This window comes from Talpa europaea (genome assembly GCF_964194135.1).
Source record: "Talpa europaea genome assembly, chromosome: 1".
Taxonomy (NCBI): Eukaryota; Metazoa; Chordata; class Mammalia; order Eulipotyphla; family Talpidae; genus Talpa; species Talpa europaea.
Window position 1 is genome coordinate 152,535,142 of NC_140073.1, and position 26,360 is coordinate 152,561,501.

At 45.7% G+C, this 26,360-nt stretch overlaps 1 protein-coding gene across 1 annotated transcript in view; it reads right to left on the reverse strand.

Moving 5' to 3' along the window:
* Positions 1-683: 683 nt before the first annotated feature.
* DNER (delta/notch like EGF repeat containing) overlaps positions 684-26,360 on the reverse strand; it is a gene marked incomplete at both ends in the record, with an annotated part of 252,537 nt that continues 226,860 nt past the window's right edge. Inside the window, 4 exons of the mRNA XM_084235240.1 lie at positions 684-795; positions 6,963-7,209; positions 16,232-16,363; positions 23,635-23,748. Coding sequence (XP_084091366.1) covers positions 684-795; positions 6,963-7,209; positions 16,232-16,363; positions 23,635-23,748 — 605 coding nt within the window. The remainder of the gene's footprint in view (positions 796-6,962; positions 7,210-16,231; positions 16,364-23,634; positions 23,749-26,360) is intronic.

Consider the following 26,360-nt stretch of genomic DNA (forward strand, 5'->3'; position numbering starts at 1 on the left):
AAACCCCGGACTTCTTAAAGAAAATAGAGATTCAGTTCGATCACCATTTGCGTCACGAGGCCCATTCGTGATGGATGTTTGCGAGGCCCGGTTTGATGACTGTCACGAAAATGACAAAAAAACAAACTTAAAGGAATGTTTCCGCGAGGTTCCACCAAACGGTGCAGAAATAAGTTACTCACCCATGCACGGGATAAGGCAGAGGCTAATTTCATTCGGGTTAGGAATAATAAATTAAACTAGCTTCTTTTTCACAAAACAGACATTTCAGACTCCTGGTGAAGTCACAGGTATACTGATTAGGCGTCGTAGTCTACAAGCATCTCCTACCTCTACTCGGAAAGCTGCACTCACAGGCCACATGGGAGCTTCGCCTTGGTTAGACTCGCGTCACAACCCCAGACATGAACCTGGTCTCGTGTCTACCGCGGAGAGACCACACACTAGCTGAAGCGGACGGTTTAGAGAGCTGGGAGGACATGAAAACGTTGTCTACGGATTTCACAAATTCCGTTTTTAAAATATTTTTTTCAAACTAAAAGCTGCAGAAAATTAGTTCTTAAATATTCTACCGAAAACTCTTGAGCAGCTAACGTTTTAAATTTCTTAAGCTCTTTATTTTCTTAAAAATATTGAAATGAGTGTAGGACCCCCATCGTTTTGAAAAATAATCCCCAAAAAGATTACAAATCTTTTGTTTTAATCAGTGTGACCAACGGTTTGTCGTCGGGGCTGTAATCCTCGTAGGCGATGGGGGTCACGTCGTACATCGCCGGCCGGGATTTCTTTCCAAACCTGAAATGACAGGGGGAGAGGGGTCTGTTAGATAAATCCTGGGTCGCAGACTTACAAAAGGCAGGCGGTGAGAATGTCTTCTATTCGAGAATCAAATGGAACTATAAAAATACGCTAAAAAAAATATATTCTCTAGCAAGGGCAGAAATTTAAGCCACCCGATGTTAGCATTGAAAGAGTATAAATATTAGTCTTCAGTGCAGGAGGCAAAAAAATGGATTTCACAAAACACAGAGCCCAAATTAATGTGGCAGCTTGTAGGTTAAATCTTGGCAAAGCAGTCAAGCGTGACAGCTCTACAATAGGTTTTAAGAAAACGTGTATGGATTTGTCTTTTCCTTCTGAGACCCATAACTGTTTGGAGAGACAAGTTTATTTTACATCCACTCTGTTGTGTGGAATACAGAGTGGCGGGGGTCTTTCTGGACTGGAGACGGATACGTCTCCTTCAGAACCTTCCGGAGGACGGTGCAGGCTCAGGGGTCATCTGAGGGATGGAGGGCGGAGACAACCTCCTCGAAAGGGTGTTTGTCCGGACTGTGCCAGCACCCACCCTCGGAGCCCCCCTTCCACCACCCCCACCACCCCCGATGTGCACACACGTCATTGTTTTTCCTCTGAGCACAAAGCCACTGTCCCAGCAGATTGGTATATATCAAAATCCTCTCGGCAGCAGAACGGATGGCCTAAAGCCAGTGGTGTCAGAATCCCACTTCAGGTCCTCCTGCCAAACCAGTCTTAAAATGGCAATTATTAAAATAAAGCCAATTCAACTTCTGGGTGGTCTCTTCCCATTCAAGACCTCACCTTCCCTAGAGCCCTGGAGTGCAAAATGATTTAAACAATCTCCCACACGTAACGGCTGTGCCTCTCCGCCGCCTGATAGACAACGTTTTCAATAGTTTCAAGTCCAATGAAAAAAAGAAATTTTAAAATGGATTTAAAAAATTTTAAAAGGTGGCTGAGATGGGTCCCTAGCACAAAAAGGGGTTTATTTACCATGACTCCTACCCCACGCCCCCCCATTTTCTCTGTCTTTTGCTGTCTGTGAAAGTCTGTCTCCTCAGAGCAATGACAAGTGGAATTTAGTGGGGAACAGGAAAACTTCACATTCTTCATTAGATTTTTTATATTTAAACATTCCTCGAGCTCTGTTCCAATTCGCTCAAGGTTTATTAGCTCGCAGGAGCCCAAAGGCACAAACCTCACCCACTGGGAGGGCACCAGTCAAAACGCAGAGACCCTCTACTACTATCACAATTATTAAAAGCTTCAGGAACGCCATCGGAAAGGAAACAACCCTCCTACACTGTTGAGGGAGGTAGACTGACCCAACCGCTATGAAACATGGCGTGTGTTTGGTGGGGAGGGTGTCTCAAAATATTAAAAATAGATGTACCATATGATCGAGTGATCCCACTCTTAGGTATCTACCCAAGGAGTGAAAAAAAACACTTATTTGCAGGGCTCAGTGCCCTCCTATGTTCACGGCAGCACTATTTATAATAGCCGAGTCATGGAGACAACCTATGTGCCCAAGGATGATTAGTGGATTCAGATGCGGTCTATACACACAATGGAATACTATTCAGCTATAAAAAATGATGAACTCTTGCCATTTGCAACATGGATGAAAGTGGAGGGGATGATGCTAAGCAAAATAAATCTGAAGGAGAAAGACAAATGGCGGATGATGCCATTTATATGTGGAATACAGAGAAACAAAACAAAGGAACAGACAAAACTAAATCAAACAAGCCATAGAAATATGACTGCGGAATTCAAGCTACCAGACGGGAGTGAGGGAGCTGGGAGCAAATGGAGGAGTGGCCCAACGGGCTGCAGTGAAGGACTCAGGGTGCTTTGGTGGTGGGTGTGGCAAGGTGACATTCATCTGAAGACATGTGAAGCTCCATCCCTAAATGATATCTGGTGCTGTAAACCAATGTCACCCCAATAAAAAGTAGAAAGGAGCCTCCCCTGGTGGCGCAGTGGTTGAGCGCTGGGCTGTAAGGCTTCCCGCAGCCTCTGCAGCACCGGTTCGTTCACCTGTTGCAGGCGAGGGTCCCACAAAAAATGAATGAATGAATGAATGAATGAATGAATAATAAATAAATAAATAAATAAATAAATAAATAAATAAATAAATAAATAAATAGTAGTCCAAAAAAGATGATGTGCAGGTTTGGTGAAGGTCCAGGACTGTGCATAAATGTGGTGGGACCCCAGCAAGGGGTGCCTTTCTCTAATTGAGTGAGGTTGGCATAATCTGAGACTGGGAAAAGGGGGTAACAGTGTAAAAGCCAACTGATTCTTGCACTTTCTCACAACTCTGAACCTTCCCAAGGCCACTTTAAAGTGCAAATAAATATTCTGATGCTCTATTTCTAATAAAATAGCTAACATAGTAACAATATACCACTGACAATATCAAGTCACTTAAATGGATTAATATTTGAAATCTGGCCATCCCAGTGAAAAATTCTCTTCATCCTCACAGTGGCCATGGGGGGCAGTTTCTTGTGGGAAGCTGAGGCCACTGTCACAGAACCAGAGATCGCCAATCTCAACCATGGGCAGCTGAGAGGAAAATCCAAGCAGCTGAATAGATGATTAAAATGCCCATTTGATTTTTCATAGGTTTTCACAGTTGAAAGAGGAATCTGCTTCTCCAAATCTAGACAGTTAGGTGTCTCCGTTCAAAGGGCTATAAGGACCGGTTGCCCTGGGGCTGAACTGCACGCTGGCAAGGGGTGTTTGGGAGTGACAGTCTCAGGTACACTGAGCAAAACAAGGCAAGGGCTGACCCACATGTCCACACCACATGGGCAACGTCCACCAGAGAACAAGGGGTGTGGCTTCAGATTGGTTGGTGCTGTGAGGTCAACTCCAAACCAGCCTGGGTTCCAAAGCATAACGCTGATGACAAAGTCCCATGGTTAAAACAGGACAATGTCCCCACCACTCTTCTGGAAAACCCCTGCGTGATGACTTAACTAGTGGCCAAGAAGCCTGTCCAAATTCCTCAAGTGAGACATAGAGGTCGCCACTCAATGTGCAAGGGTTGACTATATGCAAACTCAGATGGCTTCATTCACAGAAACACAGCCGGGGAGTACACACACACACACAAACACACACCAAACCAGACAAGACTCTCCTTGAACCTCCCAGCCCCATTAAGTGGGGAGCTCACACCTGGTGAGAAGGGGAGATGTATCAATCCTTAGATTTATGACATTGACATCTTTTTCTGTCTCCTTTGATTCTCAGGATTGGGTGGGCATGAAGAGACAGGCTAACACCTCTGAGACTCCACCTTAACCTCTCAGGCACGAAACTGTAAAGGCAGAATTTTTATGGCATTGTTCTTTTTCTCAATTACCATGCTGCCTTCCCTTACCATAACATGATTTGATTGTTAAAAAAATAATTGGAAGCTAGAAAAAATTACTGTGTAGACCAGGGGTTAGAAAACTACAACTGACTATATACTAAACCAATTATAGCCTGTTTTTAAAATAAAGTTGTATTGGAACAGTCTCGCCCATTCATAAAGGTCTCACACCACAAAAGCAGAGTTGAGTAGTTAGGACTGAGACCCCAGAGACTGACCTAAAGTCTACATATCTTGCAGGCCCTTGGTGAGGACGATAGGAACCCACAGGGCCTCTCTCTCAAGGGTTTAGCTACAGAGCAGGTCAGAGAAGCACTGGCCAGTTGGGGCAGCAGCAGAGCCCCTGTCACTGGCATCTCAAACATCATGGATGATGGCAAGTTGTGGGCACCTTATCCCACTGGAGAAACCAAACACAAGGCACATCAAAGAGCGGACATTCTTCTGGTTCACAGTGTTCTGAAAGTCAACAGCTCAAATAGCACCGCAGAGAATGGCAGGTGGTTCTGACCCTGAGAAAAGTCCAAACGGGGAGATGCTATTTGAGACAAAGCGTGTCCTTTCACACCTCACCCCTTTTGCCTCCTGGGACCAGGCACTCAAAGCCGAGCAGCTGAGATTCAACCTGGACTCCAGGAACTGGAAAGTCCTGGCTTCCCTCCTGCTGCTTCAAGGCAAACCTGGAGCAGGTGACTCAGGATGAAAGGGGGCTGCCGTGTAACCTAGACGCAGCAGCCCCCACTGCCAACAGCAGGGCCACCAGACACTTCCCAGTGGCTGTGACTGTCACAGATGACCCCTGGGTATACACCCGTGTGGCCACTGGGCTGCACTCATTCAGAGCCAATGTCGCTGTCAGGGGAGCAGCGGGGAGACAGACTATGAAAGTGACTTTTGCTACAGGCTGCGCTGACAACTACAGAGAGGGTGATGCCATGCCAAGTTTTTAACTAGACTGTCCAGGCTTTCCAGGAAAAGGGAGTCAAAGGGGCTCTGCAGCCAGAGACCCAGCCAGGGCCTCCAGAGCCTTGCTGTCGAAATCACAGCACAGCTCAGTGGACATTTCAAAGGGAGTGTTCCCAGATATTTGGGGAGGCCTTGTATTAACTTCAGTGGTTTTATCCGCAGTCGCTGGTGCGTGCAGAGCTTGGGTAGGAATTCTGCAGTGCAGATTTGTGATAAAATCGGCACCAAATGAGAACCAGGTTTGTAAAGGCTTTCAAGTTTATCCTTTCATTCCAAGAGTATTCAGTTAAATATCTTCCCAGTGGTCTATATAAGCAGGAGGCTCAGAAGAATCCACCTTCAACTCTTTGGAGACTGAAATAAAATTCCTCTTGAATGCAATAGACTGTACCAGAGACTCCTCTGGGTGTTAGAGGGAATCCAGTTCCCAGGGACTCCTACTCTACCCAGTATTTAGAGTCACAGGTTCTACCCCCTGCTGGTGAATGAAGTCCCTCCAGGCATTGGGAGGAGAGACAATTTCTGAGCAGCAAAGGAACTTATCTTTTTTTTACCTTCTTGCCACCCCAACCAGTGACTTCAGGATACTGCAAACACTCCTGCAAGCTGGTACCCTTTAATAAGCAGGGGCACTGGAATGAATCTGCCTCTCAGGTCAAAATATCCTATGCCAGCCCCTAACCATGATCAGCCATTTATTTCAGACCTCATATTGTGGTAAGTCCATGACAGGCCAGGATCTATTAACAACATCAAATTGAAAGCGATGGCCTGTATGTGAAGGTGAGGGGGAGCGAGAGTCTAAATCCCACCAACAGACTCAGCTTCTATGCTATTCACACAGAATTTGTGGGTCCTTATGTCTCAATCAAACTAATATATAGCACCCCGATAAAGATAAAGCTGCTAATACTTTCCTTGAGCCTCTGTTAAGACACCCAGATCAGCCCACTTTTTACCGAGCATACTGACCTCCTGAATTGTGCAATTAAATTGTTCCACCAACGAAAGGAAAAGATAGAATGCTTAGCTCAATGCTGCTTTTATTTTTATAATAAATATTCTTTGCAAAATTCTACAAAATGTTAGATTAACTGAATTTCTTGGTGTAGTAGTAGATCTGGAGAAGTAAATACGGTGCTATCTCTTTATACACCATTTTAGTATTTTTAATTTAATTTGCTTGTCATTACTCCCTAAGGAGGTCACTATCTTGCTCTACAGTTGAGGGAACTGTATTGTAGGAGGTTAAACACAGTCAGGTAACAGAGTCGTTGATCTCAATGACATATGTCAGATGCTGAACTCACGATACTTTCTATGATGTCACACTAACTCCTTGTCTCTTGGGGAGGATTTTCTCCAGGAAAAGGACACTGTTTTATATACTATGAGCTCAATGAGCAGAGTGATCGCTGTTTGTTATGCCTTTACTAAGCCCTTAAATCAAGTGGAATAATTGATATCCATGCTGATGATTTGAAGAGCAACTTAGCTAAACACATTCCAAAAAAAATCATCAAAACATGTTTCATATACAAGGATTAAGAATCAAATATTCATAGCACAGATAAATACAATTAAATGAATAGATATAGTCAACGAGAAAAAGAGAGAGCAGCAAATTAAAAGGGATTTGCTTATAAAGTGACTGAATTATCTGTTGCCCAATAGCTCCTTGAACCTGTGTTTGATTCCTTGAAATCCTCTCTGCAGATGTAAAGTCCGGTTTATAATAGTACCAACAATGCTCATGTGAAGCAGAATGTCCCTTCTCCCCCCTCCCCCTCTTCCCGCTGCCCACCTGGCATGCCGGATGGAAGCGATGGCATTGCTAAACTCGCTGTCGATGCTGCGGCAGTTGTAGAATTCCTCGTAGGCCGGCCTGGACGAGCCCTGGTACTCGATGCGGCTGATGCGGCAAATCCCCACAATGAGGATGATGAGCATCAGGATGAAGGCGACGCAGAGAGCCCCGATGATGATGTAGAGGGAGTGCCGGGGCATGTTGGTGAGACTCTCCGCCATGTGCCCGGACTTCCACTGGAGGTCTGAAGAAGAGAAGCAAGTGGTTGGATGTAGATTGTGGCTTCCGAACTGAAAGTTCTTTCCTGTCCTTGCACAGGTATTTGAAATTAAGGGCTGTTGAACCTGGGAAGAATTACTGTCTATGCATCATCCAGATGAAGGGGTATTTCCTTAATCCATAAGGACCTCTTACACAGTATTAAAAAATATATATATACAAGCCATAGGAAACTAGACAAGGGGTATAAAAAGTAATTCACCAAAGAAATCCAAGTGAAAAACTGTTTAACTTCACAATTATTTTGAAAAATGCAATTCCCCTATCAGTTTCCAAATAGTATTTAAAAATTTTGATAACCACAATTGACAAGAGGACAGAAATGTGGACCATGTAAATTAACACACCGCCCTTGTATGGACTGAATAATATAAACTACAAACTCCAGTTTTTAGAACATATGTTGGGGAAATAGTCCTATAGATATATAAAGTCCAAAGTGCCAGGGTGTTCATCACAGCATCACAATTTTTAAATGTTAAAATATCAACTAGTACACATGTGGAAAAGGATTCAGAAAATTAGCATAGACACCCATGTGCTGACTACTCAGAGTTAATAAATGTCTGTATGTGACCACTTGTGTTTCAAATTTTTTCACGAGTTTTTTAAATAAATAAAATGTTACAGGGCCCCCCTGGTGGTGCAAGGGGTTAAGACACAACCTATGAAGCTCCCCACAGCCAGTGCAGCACAAGTTCCATACCCAGTCAGGGAGCTACCCACACGGTGCAGCAGACCTCTCCTGTCTCGCCCGCTGCTCCCCTCAGCAGTGTGTTTCAGTCAGTCTGCCTGTTCTGTGCCCCACTCTGTCTCTGGTGAATCCTCTCATCCCCCACACCTCTGGCCTGTACCCCAGTTCTTGTATGCATAAATAAATCTTTTTTAAAAATAAAATGTTACAGACATTTTGACCTTGACAAAAGATTACATAATTGATGAAATTGAAAAAATGGGAAACAACATAAATATTCAACTCTTAGTGAGATGAAGAGATGCTATTCATCAAATAGCAATGGAATAAAAGTAGGTTACCAAGCAGGACTAGTTTTATAGGACAACTGCATGTGAGCTCTAAGTCTGTCTACACAATGAAAAGGTGGAAAGGATAATAATGATAGCATTTGTTTTCTTACTATTCTAAGCTTTTAAAACCCATCTCATGGGGGTCTCCCCTGGTGGCACAGTGGTTGAGTGCTAGGTTGTGAAGCTGCCCGCAGCCTCTGCAGTGTCGGTTCGATCCCCTGCCGCCGGGTGAGTGTCCCACATGGTGCGCAGACCTCTCTTGCCGTGCCTGCTGCTCCCCTCAGCAGTATACTTCAATCATTCTGCCTGTTCCGCTCCCTCCTCTGGCTCTGGTGAATTCTCTCACCCTCCTGCGCTTCTGACTGTACCCAGTGCTTGTATAAATAAATAAATAAATCTTTAAAAAAAAATAAAATAAAACCCATCTCATTCAATCATTGCAGGAAGAAAATATATTATTTTCTTTTCCCACTTTACAGATAAATTCTAGGAAACTGATGTCATTTGTTAGATGGGTTTATCGAATGCAAGTCTAGGTCCAAGTCCTTAGCCTCTGCCTCTTACAGGACTGTGCTCATAACAGTGACCTATGGAAGGAACAATTACAAGTATTTTTATTTCCTCCTTTAAATTTCATAGTCTTTTCCAGATATTTTCAAAAATAGGGTGCATAGCTTTCATAATAATGATAATAAAACATGGGCAATATATTATTAAAAATTAAAAAATGGAATTATCTTCCAACATAATTAGTGGAGGAAGGAATGTGGATCTTGGGATCACACCAACCTTGCTTTCAATCCCATTTGCAACATTTATTCAACCTCCCTAAGCCTTATTTTCTTGATATTTAAGATGAAAATAGCAACATATACCCCATGAGTTTGCTGTGAGCACGAGAAAAAAAAAAAGGATGGTAAGAAAATCTACTGCCAGCCATGAGGTGAGTGGCCCCTGAGGAGGGGAAGTCACAGTGGCAGAGGAGGGAAGGATAAAAAGGAAGTGATATTGTCCTTAGAGGCAGGTGCTCCAAGCTAAGGGTCACTCAGCAGTCCCTGTGCCCTTCCAAAATGCATCCACTTGTATGAGAATGAAAGAAAACAGAAAACGGAACATAACCTCAGTCTGTCCAGGTCAACAGTATCAAATCATGTCCCATTTACAGACCTGTGCTCAATGGTATGGTCTGGAAAATAAGAACACGATAGAAAAGAAAGCTGTGGAACTTTTTTCAAGAGAGTGTAGATAAGACCAAAGGCAAGCTAAGCTCATTTGGAAACGAGATGCCGTCTCTTTTCACACCACCATCTCCTCTTCCAGGCCATCACCTCCACATGAGATTCTGGGGGAATGAGAGGGCCAGTCTTCCCATGAAATTGTGAGGACCCTTCTTATTGTTCCATTTCAGGTGGGAGCCTTTGCAATCTCATCATAGCCACATCCTCGGTGATTGTGGAAGCCCAGAAAGAGCTTTCCTTTATCTTGAAAGGATACAACCTAAAGAAGCTCCCAAGTAGACTCCCAAACAAGGAACCAAGGGTGCAGACCCCTTTCCTGTTTACCCAGTGGAAGAAGGACCCGCGCGCTGAGCCTGGATGGTTCCTGAAACTTAGACAAAAATTTGATGAATGAAGTTGCTGCTGAGCTTGTGCACAGATCGGCTGACTCCTGAGTCTTTTACCAAGACCCTTGAAATCTGTTTTTGCCATTTGAGTTCACCTGTCTGAGCTCACAAAACCCAGAGCACTAAGACTGACATTTAGTACATTCACTGCTCCCTCTGAACTAACTCACATCCAGGAAGCTGAGTGACATAAATCACCACAAAAATGGTTGTGATGGAAGGAAGAAGGTTTTTGTGAAACTCGAACCAAGTCTCAATCCTCAAGTCAGCCATTTCATTTGGCAGTACCTGGTACTCACTGAGACAGAGAACTCATTTTTCTGGCTGCAAGAAAAGTGTGACTGGCTTGATTTCCAAGTATTTCGACACCCTGAAAAATTTAGTTGTAGGCTGCAGCCCAGCATTCACAGAGTATGCTCTGACACCCACCAGTACCAACATGAGGACAGCCAGGGCTGTTTCTGCCCCAGCACAGTGGAGGACTCAGATCTGACCGCTGTGGCGGGGCCACGAGAGTTCGGGATCAGCGTTTATGGCCCATGCATAACTTCATGTAAATGGCTACACATCTTATTGATTGTGCAAATGCAGCAAGAGAAAAACTGCACAGTGGAGATTCAACAACTATGCTGGGTTATGAGCTCAGGGACATATTCCAGGCCTGATGAGCTGCCTAAATTGCTCAAATTTCTGATTATCTGCTCTACTTCCCCCAACTCTGCACTCCAAGCTGTCTGGGTTTGGGGGAAATTTATCTTAAAATTTCTCCCAACATATCTACTTCCCTACTCTCTCCAATCCCTCCTTTAAAAAAAAAAAGTGAAATGCAACTTTACTGCCATCTCAGACTTTTCTGGTAGCTGTGAACATGGCTGCTTTACACATGAATCAGGTGAGTAGCCAGGCTGGAGCTGAATAAATGCAACACTTGGTCTAAGAAGCAGCAAATGGATCTGCAGCAGGTGGCTGCAGCTGCCATCTCCTGGGCCAGGGGCATCCTTAGAGTCCCATCTCATGAATCATTTACCATACTGACTCCAGCTCAGCTCAGAGAGGAAGCACCCAGAACGTGCTGGAAGGGATGAGCTCATCAGCCCCAGCAGGTACATAAGCAGGAACCACGCATGCAAACTGTTCAGAACAAATGCAGCATGGACGCATCTGAGGGATCATTTATGTTTTGGATTAAGCTCATTTTGTTTGAGCTTTGTGTTTTCCAGAATGCCTTCAACATGCTCATTTCAGTTGGACCTAAAATATCATCTTGAGGGTGGTAAACGGACAGGACCCAGAGCAGCTGCTCAAATGTGACCACTGATAGTCAAAGGGCAACCTGCTGTGGGGCAGGCACATGACCACAGACCGGACAGCATCACATACATTTATGACCGATTTATCAAGGCCTGTGGCTCAGACTTTGTTTTCTGGCCAAGGGTTCAAAACTAGAACTACAGGAGGCCCTGTTCAGTCGGGCTGCTTCACCACCTCTTCCCACCATCGCTCTTCCAGAAGCAGGCAGAGGCTGCATTCCCGGAGTCCATGTATTTACTAGTTGGAGTAAATGGGATAAGTGACTCACCCTTGCCCTCCCCCCACTATTGGGAAAATTTTGAAGACAAGGAGTTAATGTGGGTTTAAATGCTCATGAGAACTTAGAACAATGCTATCAACCGAAATCAAGATACTAACTGCAAAAACCCTTAAGTGACTCCATTTTTGAGAATTTATCCTGCTCATCGTCTCACACAAGGATGTGCAGAGATGCATAGACAAGAACGTCCATCTAGTATTGTTTTTAAAAGCAAAAACCCAGAAGTGGTTTATCTATTGATCAGTGATCAGAGGGCTGCCTAAATAAATTAGGGAGTGTCTAAAGAGTAGAAATACCATGTGGTGTTAAAATGAGTGAGGTCTACCTGCACCAGCCAAAACAGAGAGATGTTCAAGGTGGATTAGTGAACATAAAGCAAGATGCTGGGTGTCATTTCCTGGGGGAGAAGATGCCCTTTCCTGGGGGAGAAAATGGGACTTGTAAATGGCTGACAGCTGTTACCACCGGGGAGGGAAGTGGGAGTTTGGGTGGAAAGGAAGATTAATTTTTTTATCCTATGAGAACAACAACAAGAAAACCCCAATCTTTTTGTATAATAAAGTCTGATCATACAATATAACCATTGGACAAATTCCTTCAGCTATTATTAAATTCCATGCATTTTAAGGAGAGGCAAGAGCTGCCTGTACGAGCAACTCTTATCAACAGTGGTGAGGCCTTGGGCTGATGAGCGGGAGAAGGCAGGGCTGTTTCACTGATCGACACCCTATGTCCACGGTCCACATTGACAAAAAGCAACCACTGATCACTGGAGGGCCACACAAACCTCAGAGAGCCTACTCACCTGCAGAGTGTCATTGATTCAGTAGTTGAACCACAGATTCAACAATTCTGTGGGCAGCAAGGCTGCCTGCAACGCTGTGTCGGCCTTACAGCTCCGGCAAGACCACACAGAACACACCCTTATAGAATTGTGGTTTTAAAGCCTTGATTCCAGGAAGGCAGAATTTTTATTAAATTCTAAGAAAACACCTTTGCGTTCAGTTCCAAGGTGGTAGAAATAAGTGGCAAAAAATTAAAGTCTTGACAGGGTTGTTTTGTTAAGTTCCAAGCTCAGGGTTTGCATTGGCATCAGAGGATGGATGAACACCATAGTGACTGGAATGACACTTTTAGGGTAGTTCTGGATCAATTTCCTTGATGGTTTTGATGAATCTGTGTAGTCTGCTAGGTTTCCGCTTCTCATAACTGATTGGGGGCTAGATAGCAACTCTAAAGGAGCAAATTTCTAAGAAATGTTCATGTTTGGGGTAAATACCAGACACAGGAGGCAGCCACAGAACCACCAACTTGGCACTGATTTGCTAGCACATTCCATGGAGCTTGCAGAATCCCTGGCGATGGCTGATTCACTGCCCTGTGCAGAGCCCACCACATCCTGCACCTTGAATCGGCTTAAATCACATCTATGTGAATACTTACCATGATAATTAGGATGATACTGTAACAGGAAAAAAGCAGTTCTAAATTATCCCAAAATATTATAATTTTGAAGGTCAAATGGGGGTGGGGGGATAGGAACCAATTAACAGGATGCTGCGGCAGACAGAATAATGGCCCCCCAGAGACAAACACGTCCTAATCCTCAGTACCTGTGGCTATTACCTCACCTGACAAACGGGACTTAGCAGCTGTGATTAAGTCGCGAGGTTGTCCTGGATCATCAAGTGGATGAAGGGAAGCGGGAGAATTGGAGGGCGCATGAGGATGGAACTGGAGGTCAGAGTGGCGTGAGCCGTGAGCACTGACTCTGAGGACGGAGCAAGGGGCCAGGAGCCGGGCAGGTGTGCGGCCTCGAGCAGGCGAAGGCAAGGAAGGATTTCTCCCCTAGCACCTCTGGAAGGAAGAGCCCCTCTGGTCCTCTGACTTTGGCCCACGGACACCCACTGTGGACTTCTGCCCCCCAAGAGTGCAAGGTGATGTGATGCTTTCAGCCATCACATTGGTGGTGTTGCCACAGCTATGGAAACTAGCACAGGTGGTGAGGAAAGGCATCTGGGAGGTGACATTTGAGAAGAGAGCTGAGGAGATCACTGCACTAAAGCCAGAGAGAAGGGCACTGCAGGCACAGGGAGCAGCACCAGCAGAGGCCTGAGGCAGGAATGAAGCCCACCTGCTCAAGGAGAAGAACGTGGGGCTATGTGACTAAAGCAGAATGAGTGAGAAAGGGAGGCAGGGGAGGTGAGCTTCGAGGCGGGGGTCAGGCAGGCGGGACATCTGCCCCATCCCTGACAACTCAGCAGCCCCCATGCTGTGGAGTCACAGGGGCCATGCCCCGCCTTCTCCTCTGTATGCACCAGAACTCCCCTGCGGGCGTTGAACAGCCTGAGCCTGCCCTTGCACCATCCTGGTGTCCACCTCTTGGCTTCTGGCACTTCAGAAATGCAGAGGCTCAGGCTAGAGGCCCCAAGGCCAGGCGCCGACAGCAGACAGAGGCCTCTTCTATTTCCCCCCAGGGCTAGGCCAGACTCTGCGCCACCCCTGCTCCGAGGATCCACTCCACGTCGGATCCAGTTCTCCAGACTGGCCTCTGGCTCTGGGGACCTGTCCTCACATGCCTCGGACACGTGGTCTCCAGTCTAACATTTGGGACAGGGGTGGAACACCCAACAGGGGCCCAGCAGAAACCTAAGCTGAGATGGCTGCTTTTAATGCCTTTGAGCTACCGGAGAGGTGCAAATGAGATAAAATGGAAAGCCACATTCCAGGTGAACCCAGAATAGAGAGCCCAGGGTGGACCAGATGTGTGATGGGCCCACAGCACCCAGCCCCTCGGGAGGTCTGTGCCCTGGACCATGCATCATCTAAAAGGCCATGGGATCAGTCAGTCCTCCTGGTGAGGGGCTCAAGGTGACAGAGCTATAGAAAATGAGCATTTATTTAGTGCCTACTGTGTTGCAGAAATCTGCATATATTTGCCTCCTTTAATCCTCACAGTGATCTTCTTATCACCTCTTATATGTGAGAAAGATGAGGCTCTAAATGTACGTGTGTGTCTATCTCACAGAGCTGGGATATGAAGGAGCTATAATATGGAGCTAGAATTTGAGGCTGATTTTTATCTTTTTTATTATTTCATCCTCATTTTTCCTATATCGTCATCATTGAAAGGCGGTAGTCTTTATTTTTTTTAAATAATTACTTTATTTAAATTTTTAAATTTAAATTTTACTTTATTTTACTTTATTTAAATTTTTAAATTTAAATTTAGATTTTACTTCAAAAACTTGAGGGCATCTTGTGTGTGCCCAATTTCTTACCCATCCTTCCCCATATACTTACGTTCACAATGAAGAAGAAAGTTATAAATATATTGAAATTAAATTAAAAAAAATAAAGTCTTAAATAGACATTACCCCCAAGGCAGAAGAATTGTTATTTCACAGAATGCCCAAATTTGGGAACGAAAACTGGTTTTGGTGGGTCAGTACTCTGAGACAGCACAACGAAGGCAGACACCCAGGGGCACCCGCCAGGCAGGAAGCATGTCTGCGGCTGGGTCTGGGGTCCCTCCCACCAGCCTGCTCCTCACGCCCCACACCTTCTCTAGTCTTAACATCCTCCACCAAATCGCAGCCCTTTGCATTTCTGCCATTGGAACCCTTTCCTGTCTCCTCCTTCAGTGACAAAGCTCCTCTCAGCCATCCTCAGCAAGGACAGTCGATCCTAAAGCCACTGTGCTTAGGAAGATTTGGGAAAGCTGAGGGTGAGTCCTGAAGACAAGTCCTTTCCCCTCAAGCTCGGAGCCCAGAGCACCAAGCTGAGCAGGTAAGAGTGGGTGGAGCAGAGAGCACCTGTCACCGGCCACGGCCCAGGAGGAGAAGGTGGCCCATCCCTGCAGGTAAGGTCACCTCCGCTGACCACCCTGCACCTCAGACAGCCTGCGGCCCTGGAGACAGGACCTGGCTGCAGGTGAGTGGTGGGGGCGGGGCAAGGAGTGGAGGCTGCAGGCAGCCCAGCCCGGAAGGAGGCAGGCAGGCGGACAGGGTGCGGATTTGCCTCCCTCCAGAGCACACAATAGGAACGACCTGTAACTGATGAGGAGCAGGCAGAGGGGCTTGGAGAGGGTCCAGGAGGGAACTTCAATGGGGATCCAACTGTTCTAATTTAAATGAGAAAAGACCCTTCCATGTTGAATTTTCAACATTCTCAAAACAACTGCAAACCCAAGTCCACGTCAGCTCTCAACTCCGTCTCAGTCCTAACAGACACAGTATTTTATGTCCACAGTCTTGACCATGGCACTGGCAGACTCTGTCACCCCTCCTTGGAGGGCACCCGGCGCTCAGCAGCTCCAAGGCTTCTGGCCTTGCTCTGCCGCTCATCCTCACGGGGCTTCTCTGCACATACTAGAGGGACCCAGTGCTTTGAAGACACTTGACAATGTACAGGCAACGTCAAGTGTGTGTGTGTGTTGTGTTTTTCCCACAAAGACTCTTTTTTGATAGGACTCTAATGCTTCTCTGCCAGCGCATTTTTGGCTGCACTAGAGGCGGTGACCCCTGGATGACATCAGCCATTCTTATCCCAGTGACAACTCTGGGTTCAGACCCGGGAAGGGGTGGGTGTGGCCTGAGGCAGGAGCAGAGGGCTGAGCTGGGGCTGGGGACACAGGTCTGGAGTCGCCCTGGGGTCCACCTCCTCATCTTCAGTGACGGAGGCCGCCTGCCTTTTTTGAATGAGTGTGGGGTTCAATCCCCCAGGAGGAGCTGCAGAAATACTCACGGATCTCACAGTTGGCGCCCACCCAGCCGTGTGGGCAGTGGCAGGTATAGCCGTTGGGCTGGTCCAGGCAGGTGCCAGCGTGGTGGCAGGGGCCACTGTCACACTCGTTAATGTCGATGTCACACTCTTCACCTGAGGAGAGAGGGAAACACGGTAGTGAGACACGGGGCCACCTGTCGCCCTCAGTCCCGGGGTGAAGCCGAGAGCCACGGCCGGGTCTCGAGCTCCAGCAGCAAGGCCCACGCTGCTGTTTATAAAAAGTGCAGAACTCTCCCAAGTTTCCAGAACAAGGGCCTCTCACTTAAGGGAAACTAAACCAGAAAACAAATGGCACTGGGAAAAGCCTCTCCCCATCAGCCCCCGAATGCACTAATTACCCGAAGCCAAGGCCCAGGTCGGATAAAACTTTCCGGGTTTAGCAGAGAAGCAAACTTGGGTTCTACAGAAATCTGTTTTATTTTGGATTTATTTTTCTAAATCTGATTTATTTTTCTGAAACTCCAGGAAGCTGAAAACTCAGTTGATGGATTTTTTGTGGCCAAGTGTTCAGCATGTGTCTGGACGCCTGACTACTGTCCTGATAGAGTCCTATAGCAGGGCTCTGTGCCTGGCCTGAGTCACCTGGGGACATGTTGTCCACTTTCCAAATCCCTTCTGAGAGGGGCTTCAGTGCTCAGGGAGGCCTCCCGGCCCACCCCAGGAGAAGGTGTTGTGAGGTCTGATCTTGGCCTCACTCTGACATAAGCTTCCTGGGACAGAGTGGCTTGAAGAAGGCTCCATCCCATAATAAAACATGGCACCTAGAGCTTCTGATGCTTGTAGGCCCAGCATTTCGAGGCATTCTTGCCTCCTGCAAAGAGAGTCTAAGCTTGCAAACTAGAATATGGGCTGATAGGACTGGGATCCAAATATCAATGTATAGAAACTAGCTTTTTATGGAAAGGTCCATGAACAAAGCCATCCTCCTGAGAGTTAAAGGCCACACCACGAATCAATACAAAATGGAGTGTTTCTTAAAGATGTTTCATCAAAGCTGAATAGAAGAGGCTATTTCAAACAGAGGCCTCTCTTTTCAAAAGAAAAACTTTAAAATATGCCTCCATTGGCTTAAAAAATACAAAAAGTGATTTAAAAAATATTCCCACCATTGCTACAGTCATACACTAAAGCAAAGGAGCAAAATCAAATATTTTATCCATTTTCAAACAGCAGTGTTTCAGTGTACACTTGGGTAATTACTTCCAGGTTGAGTTAATTAGTATTAAAGTGCCTTTTTATCTGCTATTGGTTTACCTCCTGTTTATAAAACCACCATATGTCACTCACGAACCATGATGGAGGAGGAATCTCTCACTAAAATAGTTCACATCTGTTTCATTTCACACTCTTTTTGTACCTGGCATCTTTTTTATTTTTAAAGTAAAATCTGTGGAATGAAACATTTACTACTTCTTGGTCCTTCTAGGTTTGTTATAATTCACTAGTGTCTAAATGAATTTGTTTCCTGCAATAAATATAGTCATTTATGTCAATAGGAAAGACATGAAATTGATTGCCTCTTACTAGCCTATTTCAAAGGTTGTCTTTCTATTAATGGGGTAATCTCTCTGAGTGGAAAAAGGTCACAGACTAAACTATTACGAACGGCATTACACAGGAGACCAGTTGAAGAGACATATAAACACGAGCGTGCTGAGAAATGTTAAAAGGAAGAAATAAAAGGCCTTGGCAAACATATGCATCAGTACTACTTTCCACCCATTTCAGAAGACAAGCTTTATTGAGGTATTTACAAAACAATCGCTTTCTTGGGCTGGCAATCTGAATCCTGCAAATTCTGAAATAAGATGCTCTTTGCAGCAACAGCTACAGGCCCAGCCTGACTTCTCCCAGCCGAGAAGAGGGAGAGGCTCTCCTAAAACCCCAGTCTTCTCCAGAAGTCCAATGTCACTATTAAGACCGTCTCATTTCCTGAGCTCTGAGCAGATCCAGAAACTTCAGTCCAGGCCATGAAGTCTTGCTCTGGTCCAAAGTTTTCCCAGGGAGGTGAAAACAAAATTCGGGTCCAAAGGTGCCCTAATGTGTACACTGGTTCTGGGAACTCTACAAGGCTCTAATAGAGTTGGGAGAGGCCCAAGATCCCTGGATGTATCTGATATTGGGCCCACCAGGTTGGAAGGATTTGGTAGGAATGGAAAATGACAGACAAAAATATGACCTGTTTCTGTCTATAGATGTTTATCAAATATCTAAGACCCAGGATCTGAAGGACTGGGGTCCAGAGAGAGTCCTAAACCAATCTCAGGCTGACTTCCAACTCCAGAATATTCTTCAAGCTAAACTAGGGACAAAATGACATTAACTAATGATAGGAACTCCATGCCATTTAGGCGCCCAATTACCTGGCAGTGGCTTCTGCAGCTTATGCGATGTGAATGAACCCTGGTGTGATTCATGGTGCTCGGATTACTTTAGATTTATTCTAATGGCCCATTTTATAAACGGACACTGCAATCCTTCTACTTGAACCAGTTATCCTCCAACTGGCTCTCAGTTTGAGCTTTCACTGTGTCGCATGTTGGTGATGGGGCTATGGGGTGACTCTAATGTCAGGGCTCATCAGCCCAAAGAACCCCAAAGATGATAGTTCTTCTCTGCTTTATGCTGATTGGGATTTTGTCCATCAGTCTGATGCAAAATGTTTGAAGATTTATTATGAACTCTGGGAAGCAAGTTTGGTTTCCCTTACATTTCCCCATATTAAGAGTATTAAGGATTTTTATACACATTTCAACACCCTGTTTGCAATCAATATGCATTCTAGCTAATTTCAGTAGAAGGGCTCTTAGTATATTATATCATCTTTCCTTATTTGTAGTTGACTTAATAAATCATTATGCTTTTGCAGACTTTTCATTGACTTGCTTACTTTCTTTTATTTGAGTTTGAGAAAAATCAATTACTTTTAAATCACTGTTGTGCTTGAATAACATTTGTGAAGAGAATACAAAATGAAATTTCTACTTGACTGCGGTTGAAAATAAGAACCTGAACTTCATATCTTTCACAATTTCTTTTCAATCGCCTACTTTCTTAGAGACAATGCATTTGGCAGAACTTATGCAAATATACAAGTTTGCTCTTAAACTCTGTATGATTTCCTCAGATAAATTAAAATGAGAAAAGGCAAAAAATAATTGAAATTCATTGCTTTTGGCAAATCCTTGAGTTAATAGAACTCACACTGAATGGTATCGATGAAAGTCATTATAATTATCATAGCGAGTATGAAATATAAATCACTATGTGCCAGGTATTGGGATGGCCTTTTAACTATAACTCCTTCATCTTGATGAGTATTTTATTCCAAATGAAATTAATCCAAAAAATTACTTGGAACTTCTTCTATCATGAAGGTAGAAAGACATGAATAATCTGTCTTGCCTTCCCATTGTAAACAATTAGACAACTGGATGAAACACAGATTTTAAAAAACACCAGTACTGGTTTTCTGCCTGCAGACAATTTGGAATAGAATGATGTCACTGGATTGAGGAGAAGTGAAGTTTGTGGAGGTCAACTTATAGGACAGGCTACCATGGAAGACAGAGCCATTCAGGGAAATCCCACCAGAAATACATTGATTCCCTTGAATTTGATGCTGAACATGAATTTGTTGACACTGCATGTGCCTGGAAAACAAGAGGAAAGATGAACAGTTCCCAAAGCTCATAGACTGGAAAGTACTCAAACTCTCACAAGTCAGAGTGGAAATATTTCATTGCTCTCCTAGTTTACTCAGTGAGGCAACAAACTGTCAAATTTCAGCAATACACACACATGTCTGTAGAATAAAGGACACTATAGCTAATACAGTCTTAAATGTGCACCCCCCCTCCAATATAAAAACAAACCATTTCTTTTAAAAGAAAAACAACAAAATCCACTCAACGGCATAATTCAAAAAGACCACTATCCCTCCAAATTATCTGACATGCAAAGAAGCAGGAAATGTGACCCATAGCCAGAAGGAAAAATAGTCAAAATACAAGGATTCAGAAATAACAAATGATGGCTAGTAGGGAATTTGCTGAAGATGTGGAGGAAAAGATAAAAAATGAAAAAGAGGCTAGAAATGGAAGTCATAAAAAAGAACAATGGAAATTCTAGATAGTAAAAATATATGAAATTAAAAATCAAACAATACTTTAAAAAAACACTGAATTTTTAGACAATAGATTAGACTCTGTAGAGCAAAAGACATTTAACATGTAAAGATTTCGAAATGGCCAGTAACTATGAGAAAGAAGCTCAACACCAAAGAAATACAAATTTAAATCTCAGAGAGTCTAAAATGTTGGTGGCATTTGCCCATGAAAATGCATTGGAATGACTCAAAGAAAACAAAATAAACAATCCAGTCAAAAAACGGGCAGAAGAGCCAAAAACACATTTTTTCAAAGAGGACATATAGATGGCCAACTGGTATATGAAAAACTGTTCAACATCACTTATACTCAGGGAAATACAAATGAAAACCACAATGAGGTACCACTTCGCACCAGTAAGGATGGCACATATTAAAAAAACTGGCAACAACAAATGCTGGCAGGGATGTGGAGAAAAAGGAACCGTCTCACAGTGCTGGTGGGAACAACGCCGTTCTAACCACTAAGGAAAGCTGTGTGGAGGACCCTCATATTACTAAAAATGGAGCTACCATAGAACCCAGCAATTCCACTCCTAGGAATCTACCCAAAGGACACAAAAACATTAATTCAAAAGGAAACCTGCACTTCTATGTTTATTGCAGCACTATTCACAATAGCTAAGCTATGGAAACAACCCAAATGCCCAAAAATAGATGACTGGATCAAGAAGATGTGGTACATATACACGATGGAATATTACTCTCTCATCAAAAAAGATAAACTCATGCCATTTGCAGCAATGTGGATGGAGCTGGGAGGGATCATGCTCAGTGACATAAGTCAGAAAGAAAAAAAAAGTATCAAATGGTTTCACTTATAGGAGGAATGTAGGGAAACCAAAAAAGGGGTCAGAAAAAAAAGACAAAAGTACCAGGCGAATTATAAATCTGAGACATACAGCAGGGGAAGGGAAGGCAGAGGGGTTAAAACGGGAGGGAAGAGCCCAAGAGACGATGGTGACATTCACGGGTGGCGCGGTGGAATTTTGTGGGAATTATGCACAAGGGGAGAAATCAAATATTGTAAAAAAAAATAAACACTGCTGTAAAAATAAATAAATTTTAAAAAAGAAAATGAGTTAGAAATTGCAGGACATTGTCAAATGAAAGACAAATAGTGAAAAGTAGCTGAGTCAGAAAGTCGAGGACGGCCTCACATTACTCAGCCTTTAACAATGCACGTTGACTGTGTGCTCTGTTAGGAAAGGAGAGGTTTACTGGTGTCTGATTTAAACTGTTATTCAAATGCTCATCGATGTCAGTAGGCTGGACAGAGACTCTTTGGCTTCCCTGCTGGAGTACAGTCACCTTGGGCACAGTCTATGGTTTCAGATAGGTAGGAAATAAAGCACCACCTGGAAAAACAAAGCAGATCCTAATGTTGTCTAGGGTCTCCTGACTTTCTGTGTATTCTGTCCTGAGCCAGATAATTCTAGGGGAAGGAGGGAAGAAAAATTACAAAGTCTTAAAGAGAAGAACGGACACTATATGAGTTCAAAACTGAAAACTGGACCGGCCAGAGGCCAGGTCCTCAAGGAAGGAGCTTAGAGAGGCATTCAGGTATGGGAGAGGGAGGCTCTGCAGGGTCAGATGACCAGATTACTGCAGCCTGAGCTCAGCATGACAGGAGCGTTCCCTCCACACCACGTCCCAGAGTCACCTAGAGTCACCTCTGGCCTGAGGGAAGTGCCTTGACCCAAGTGAAAGCTCCAGACTCACAGGTAAATGTGACATTGAAATGAGCATCTAATCACAGAGCAGCAATCTCCTTAATTTGCTCCACTCAGTCAAACAGGGAGGAAGGCTCACTACACCTCCCGAGAAATGAAGGCGTCCAAGATGAGAGCTCACAGAGTAGAGGGACCGTTACTCCTCACACATCTACAGCTAATGCCGTCAGCCTCTCCACAGAATGCTTGTTCTCAGGATACAAGAGGTTCCTTTTTAAAGGGGAAAAAAAAGTCCTATGGTCAAATATATTTGGAAAAGGAAACAAGATGATTTGCTGTGAGACTTCTCGGCATTTGGATGTGACAACTCATGGATTCCACGTGGTCGCGGACATGCCATCCACAGCATCTGAGGGAACTGCTCTGGGAAACACACTGACAGCACAGCCCCCCAAGGAAGCTTGGGAACTGCTGTTTGCAGCTTGAGAAACTACCAGGGCTGATAGGAAGAGAGAGATGGGGTGAGCTTGAACCACACCAGTGGAGATCTACTGTCCCCCCAAGACTGCAGTGAGGACCATGAAGAGAGCCTGGGGGGACTTGCAGGCTGGAGGCGAGGGCAGGGCGGGGCCAGGCGTCTGGGAGGCAGGAGACGGGAGGTCACGACTTAGAAGAGCTTACATGGAGTGATCAGGAATCAAACAGGCAGAAAAAAAGATCCAGAGCAGGGCTGGAAGGCTGGATGGGTCTTGATGGTGGAGATAAGGGTTTCCATCTTTTTCTTATAGACAATAAAATGGCAACAGGTGATTTTAAGTAGAAAGTGACACGGTGACCTTTTCATTTCTAAGGTGCCTACAGGGTGGAACACTAGAGGCGAAGGGCCCACACGCGCACTGTGGGGCTCTGGGGCTCTGGGGCTCTGTCGAAGAGCAGAGAAGGGCACTATTCTCCCTTGAGAAGCTGATAAGCACTTGAGAGTCCCCTTGGGCTGTTCTCCTCCAAGCACCAGGCCACACTTGCTTTCAGGGGTCCCCAAAGTCCCTGAAGACCATGTGGATGACTTGTGGAGCCAGATTGAGCAGAACCCTAGACTAGCCAACTCTTCCCACCCGGAGCTCAGCAGCGGCCAGCCCGGGGTGCATCCCCATCTCCACTCTCCCCCCACGCCTGTGTGCCTTCCCCACCGTCAGCCCTGAGCCCGGAGCGCGCCCTCCCTCACACCACCACCTCCCTTTGCTTCCCGAAACCCAGTCACTTTTACATCTTCCAGTAAAAACCAACGTGATCGTTGAATGCAATTCCTATAGCAGACAGTTCTGGAACTTCCTCCCTTCCATGCTTCAAGGAGAACTGGCAGGTCTCTGCACCAAACGCTGATTTCAGAAGCACCTCGGTTAATCATAATACAATGCATTGTTCAAAAAGAGAGCTGCAGCCGAGCAAAATGCCTCCCGACTCTTTCCCACAGCAACCCTACTTCAGCCACGGTGAGCTTGAAAACTCAGTTGCAGGTCACTTGCCTGTGAAGCCAGGAGCGCAGACACACGTGCCATTGAGGCCTTCGCTGTCACAGGTGCCTCCATTCAGACAGCTGACGTTGGCGCAGGGGTCCTTGTAGGATTCGCAGTGGACTCCTGCGGAGAACAGATGCAGAAGAGGTGAGGCCAAGGGGAGGGGGCGCCCCCAGGGAGGCCCCAGTGGGCTGTGGTGGACGATGGGGACTCGGGGGTGGCGAGGTCACATGCATCTGAAGAGGAACCCGTGTCCCTAAAACATGCAGCACTAGAAACCAGTGTTTTCTCAAGAAAAAAAAATATGACTTTCAAGAAATAAGTAAATGTGATCATTTTCATATATCACTGGGTCTTTGGCAGAAACTAGGACTTCAAGGAGTTTCTGCTGTCACTAAATGCACCTGCTTCTGACGGGCGCTGTTAAAGGAGACATTATTGTCGTCTGCTAAGTTCCGACCACGGGAGGGGGGAATGGGAGGGAGGAGGGAGTGAAGGGGGCATTGTGGGCTCCCCGGGCCTCCGAAAGCCAAGGCTTGACCCGCCTGGGGCAGGCTGGAGGCAGACCCCAGCGGCGTGTGTGGTGTGCACACGCACGTGTCCATGCCTGCTCTTGACTTGAGCTGTTGTAAAGACACGCCTTGGGAGACAACAACAAACTCGGTCCCCCTCAAGCTCTCGCTGGCCTCAGACCCCCACGCTGGGGGCTGAAAGGTTAAAACCCAGAAAGAAAAAGTATCAGCGACAGTGTTTTCTACGTCATCTCTACAAGAAACAGAAAACGGCCAGTCTTCATAAAACACCGACGCTACTGAAGACAGCCCCCAGGAGGCCTGCCTGAGGGGGCTCCGGGGCCTCGCGCTCCAGGCCTGGGCTCCGGCCCCACTCACAGGCCCTGGGCACGTGCTCTGCTCCACGCCCTCGCCCATGCCCCAGGCCTCACGGGATCCTCACGGCCACGCCACCCCTTGTCCCCCACTCTACAGACGAGGACACCGAGGACAGAACCCAGTCACGGGGGTGGCTGGGACTGGAAACCACCAACATCTGAGCCACTCCATTGCCGGGAGTGAGCTCAGACTCGCCGTGGAAATTTAGAAACTATTGTGCAGCGCGACACCCATTGAACAAAATGAGGCACTTAGAAACCCTTTAGAGCAAAGCAGTTTCCCATTGGTGTAAAACTAAAAAGTCCGTGAGTGCAAATGCCTATGAAACAGGACAGAGCGGGGAATGGATTACTCTGTTGGGATTTTTTTACATTGAGTGTGTATTATTTTACATTTCCATAAACAATGTAAAAATCCGCTGCTCTTTCAAAGCTGAGATTTTTGCTGCTGTTTCACTGGAGAGTCAAGACAGATGAAAGGCCTCATCTCTCTAGCGCTGGCCCTGCCCTTTGGAGAGGAAGATAAATCATTATAGTCTGGACAAGAACGTATAGGATGATACACTCATCCCTTCCCGGCAGGCCCCGGGAAGAGCAGCACCCAGCCAAGCCGACGACTGGCGTGGACTGGACGTGCTCTCGCTACGCAGCTTAGCTCATGTGGAGCAAAGGGCCGCCACACCCAGTGACTCATCATTTACTCACTGGAATTAGACTTGCTGGGATTCTCCTCTTGTTTCTTTCCAGTGTCTTAAGATGTGGGCTCGAGACAGAGGGTAAGAGAAAACAGAAACACCTACCCCTGCCCACCCTAACGACTTCCCTGGGCCCGGTGAAGCGTGTCCAGGGGATGGTTTAATCCCTGCCCCTCACACCCAACCCACGAGCCATGTTTTGCAGGATATTTTTCTGAAGTGCCTTTCAGACATGTCCCTTCTTCCTGGAACCTCCACCCCATGCCACGCCTTCCCGCCTGGTGGGATGGGCCAGGGACAGTGCCAGGTGCCAGGGACAGTGAGCGAGTCTCCCCAACTTTCGACTTCCTTCACAACCCAGGATAGAAAGCTCAACCTAATTTAAAGATTGACACAAAACTGGTAATTCTTTAGATGGGGGTGTACACCTTCCAAATCCAACAAATAAGAAGTCACATATTTCCAAGTCCCAAGGCATCCATCAGTGGGAACCAGGTGAGAAAAAAGATTTTCCCCTGTAATGGAAAATACAAGCACAACCGAAGTTCAAAGATGTCCAGAATCTTAGAAAAATTTCTAGTAGCGCTAAGGGAAGAGCAATTGCTGGGTAACCTTTGCTGGGTCCCTAGTAATCCATGAGCCAGCCTCGTCTGGGGATAGCAACAGAATGACCACATTAACGCACTGATGACCACATTTTTTCAAATCTGGCTGTAAAGCAAGTTCTAGGCTAAATATTTGACTATCTTAACCTTCAAAGTCTTCAGTGAGAGTTGATGAAAACACCCAAGATAACAAGCCATTTCAAACTTTGGGCTGTTTTCTTTCTTGGCAATCATGTTACCCCTGGTTATTTTTCTCTTTTCAAAAGATAAGACTGTCGGTTTCATGTGACTGTCGAGAGTGTTCTGGCAGCAAGACGGGACCCAAGCTGAGCTTCACGTACGTGCGACCATGACACAGACATCCCCAGAGAACAGGCGACTCACATTCCCGTACGGTGAGCCTCGCTCATCCCACATCAGAGTATTTCTGATATTGCTGCACTTGCTGATGTGAGCGGAACACGGTGCATCTCCTTAAGGTGGAGGCTGGGAGAGGCCCTCATGGGCTGGGCCGATGGGCCCAAGAAACCTCCACCAAACCTGCCC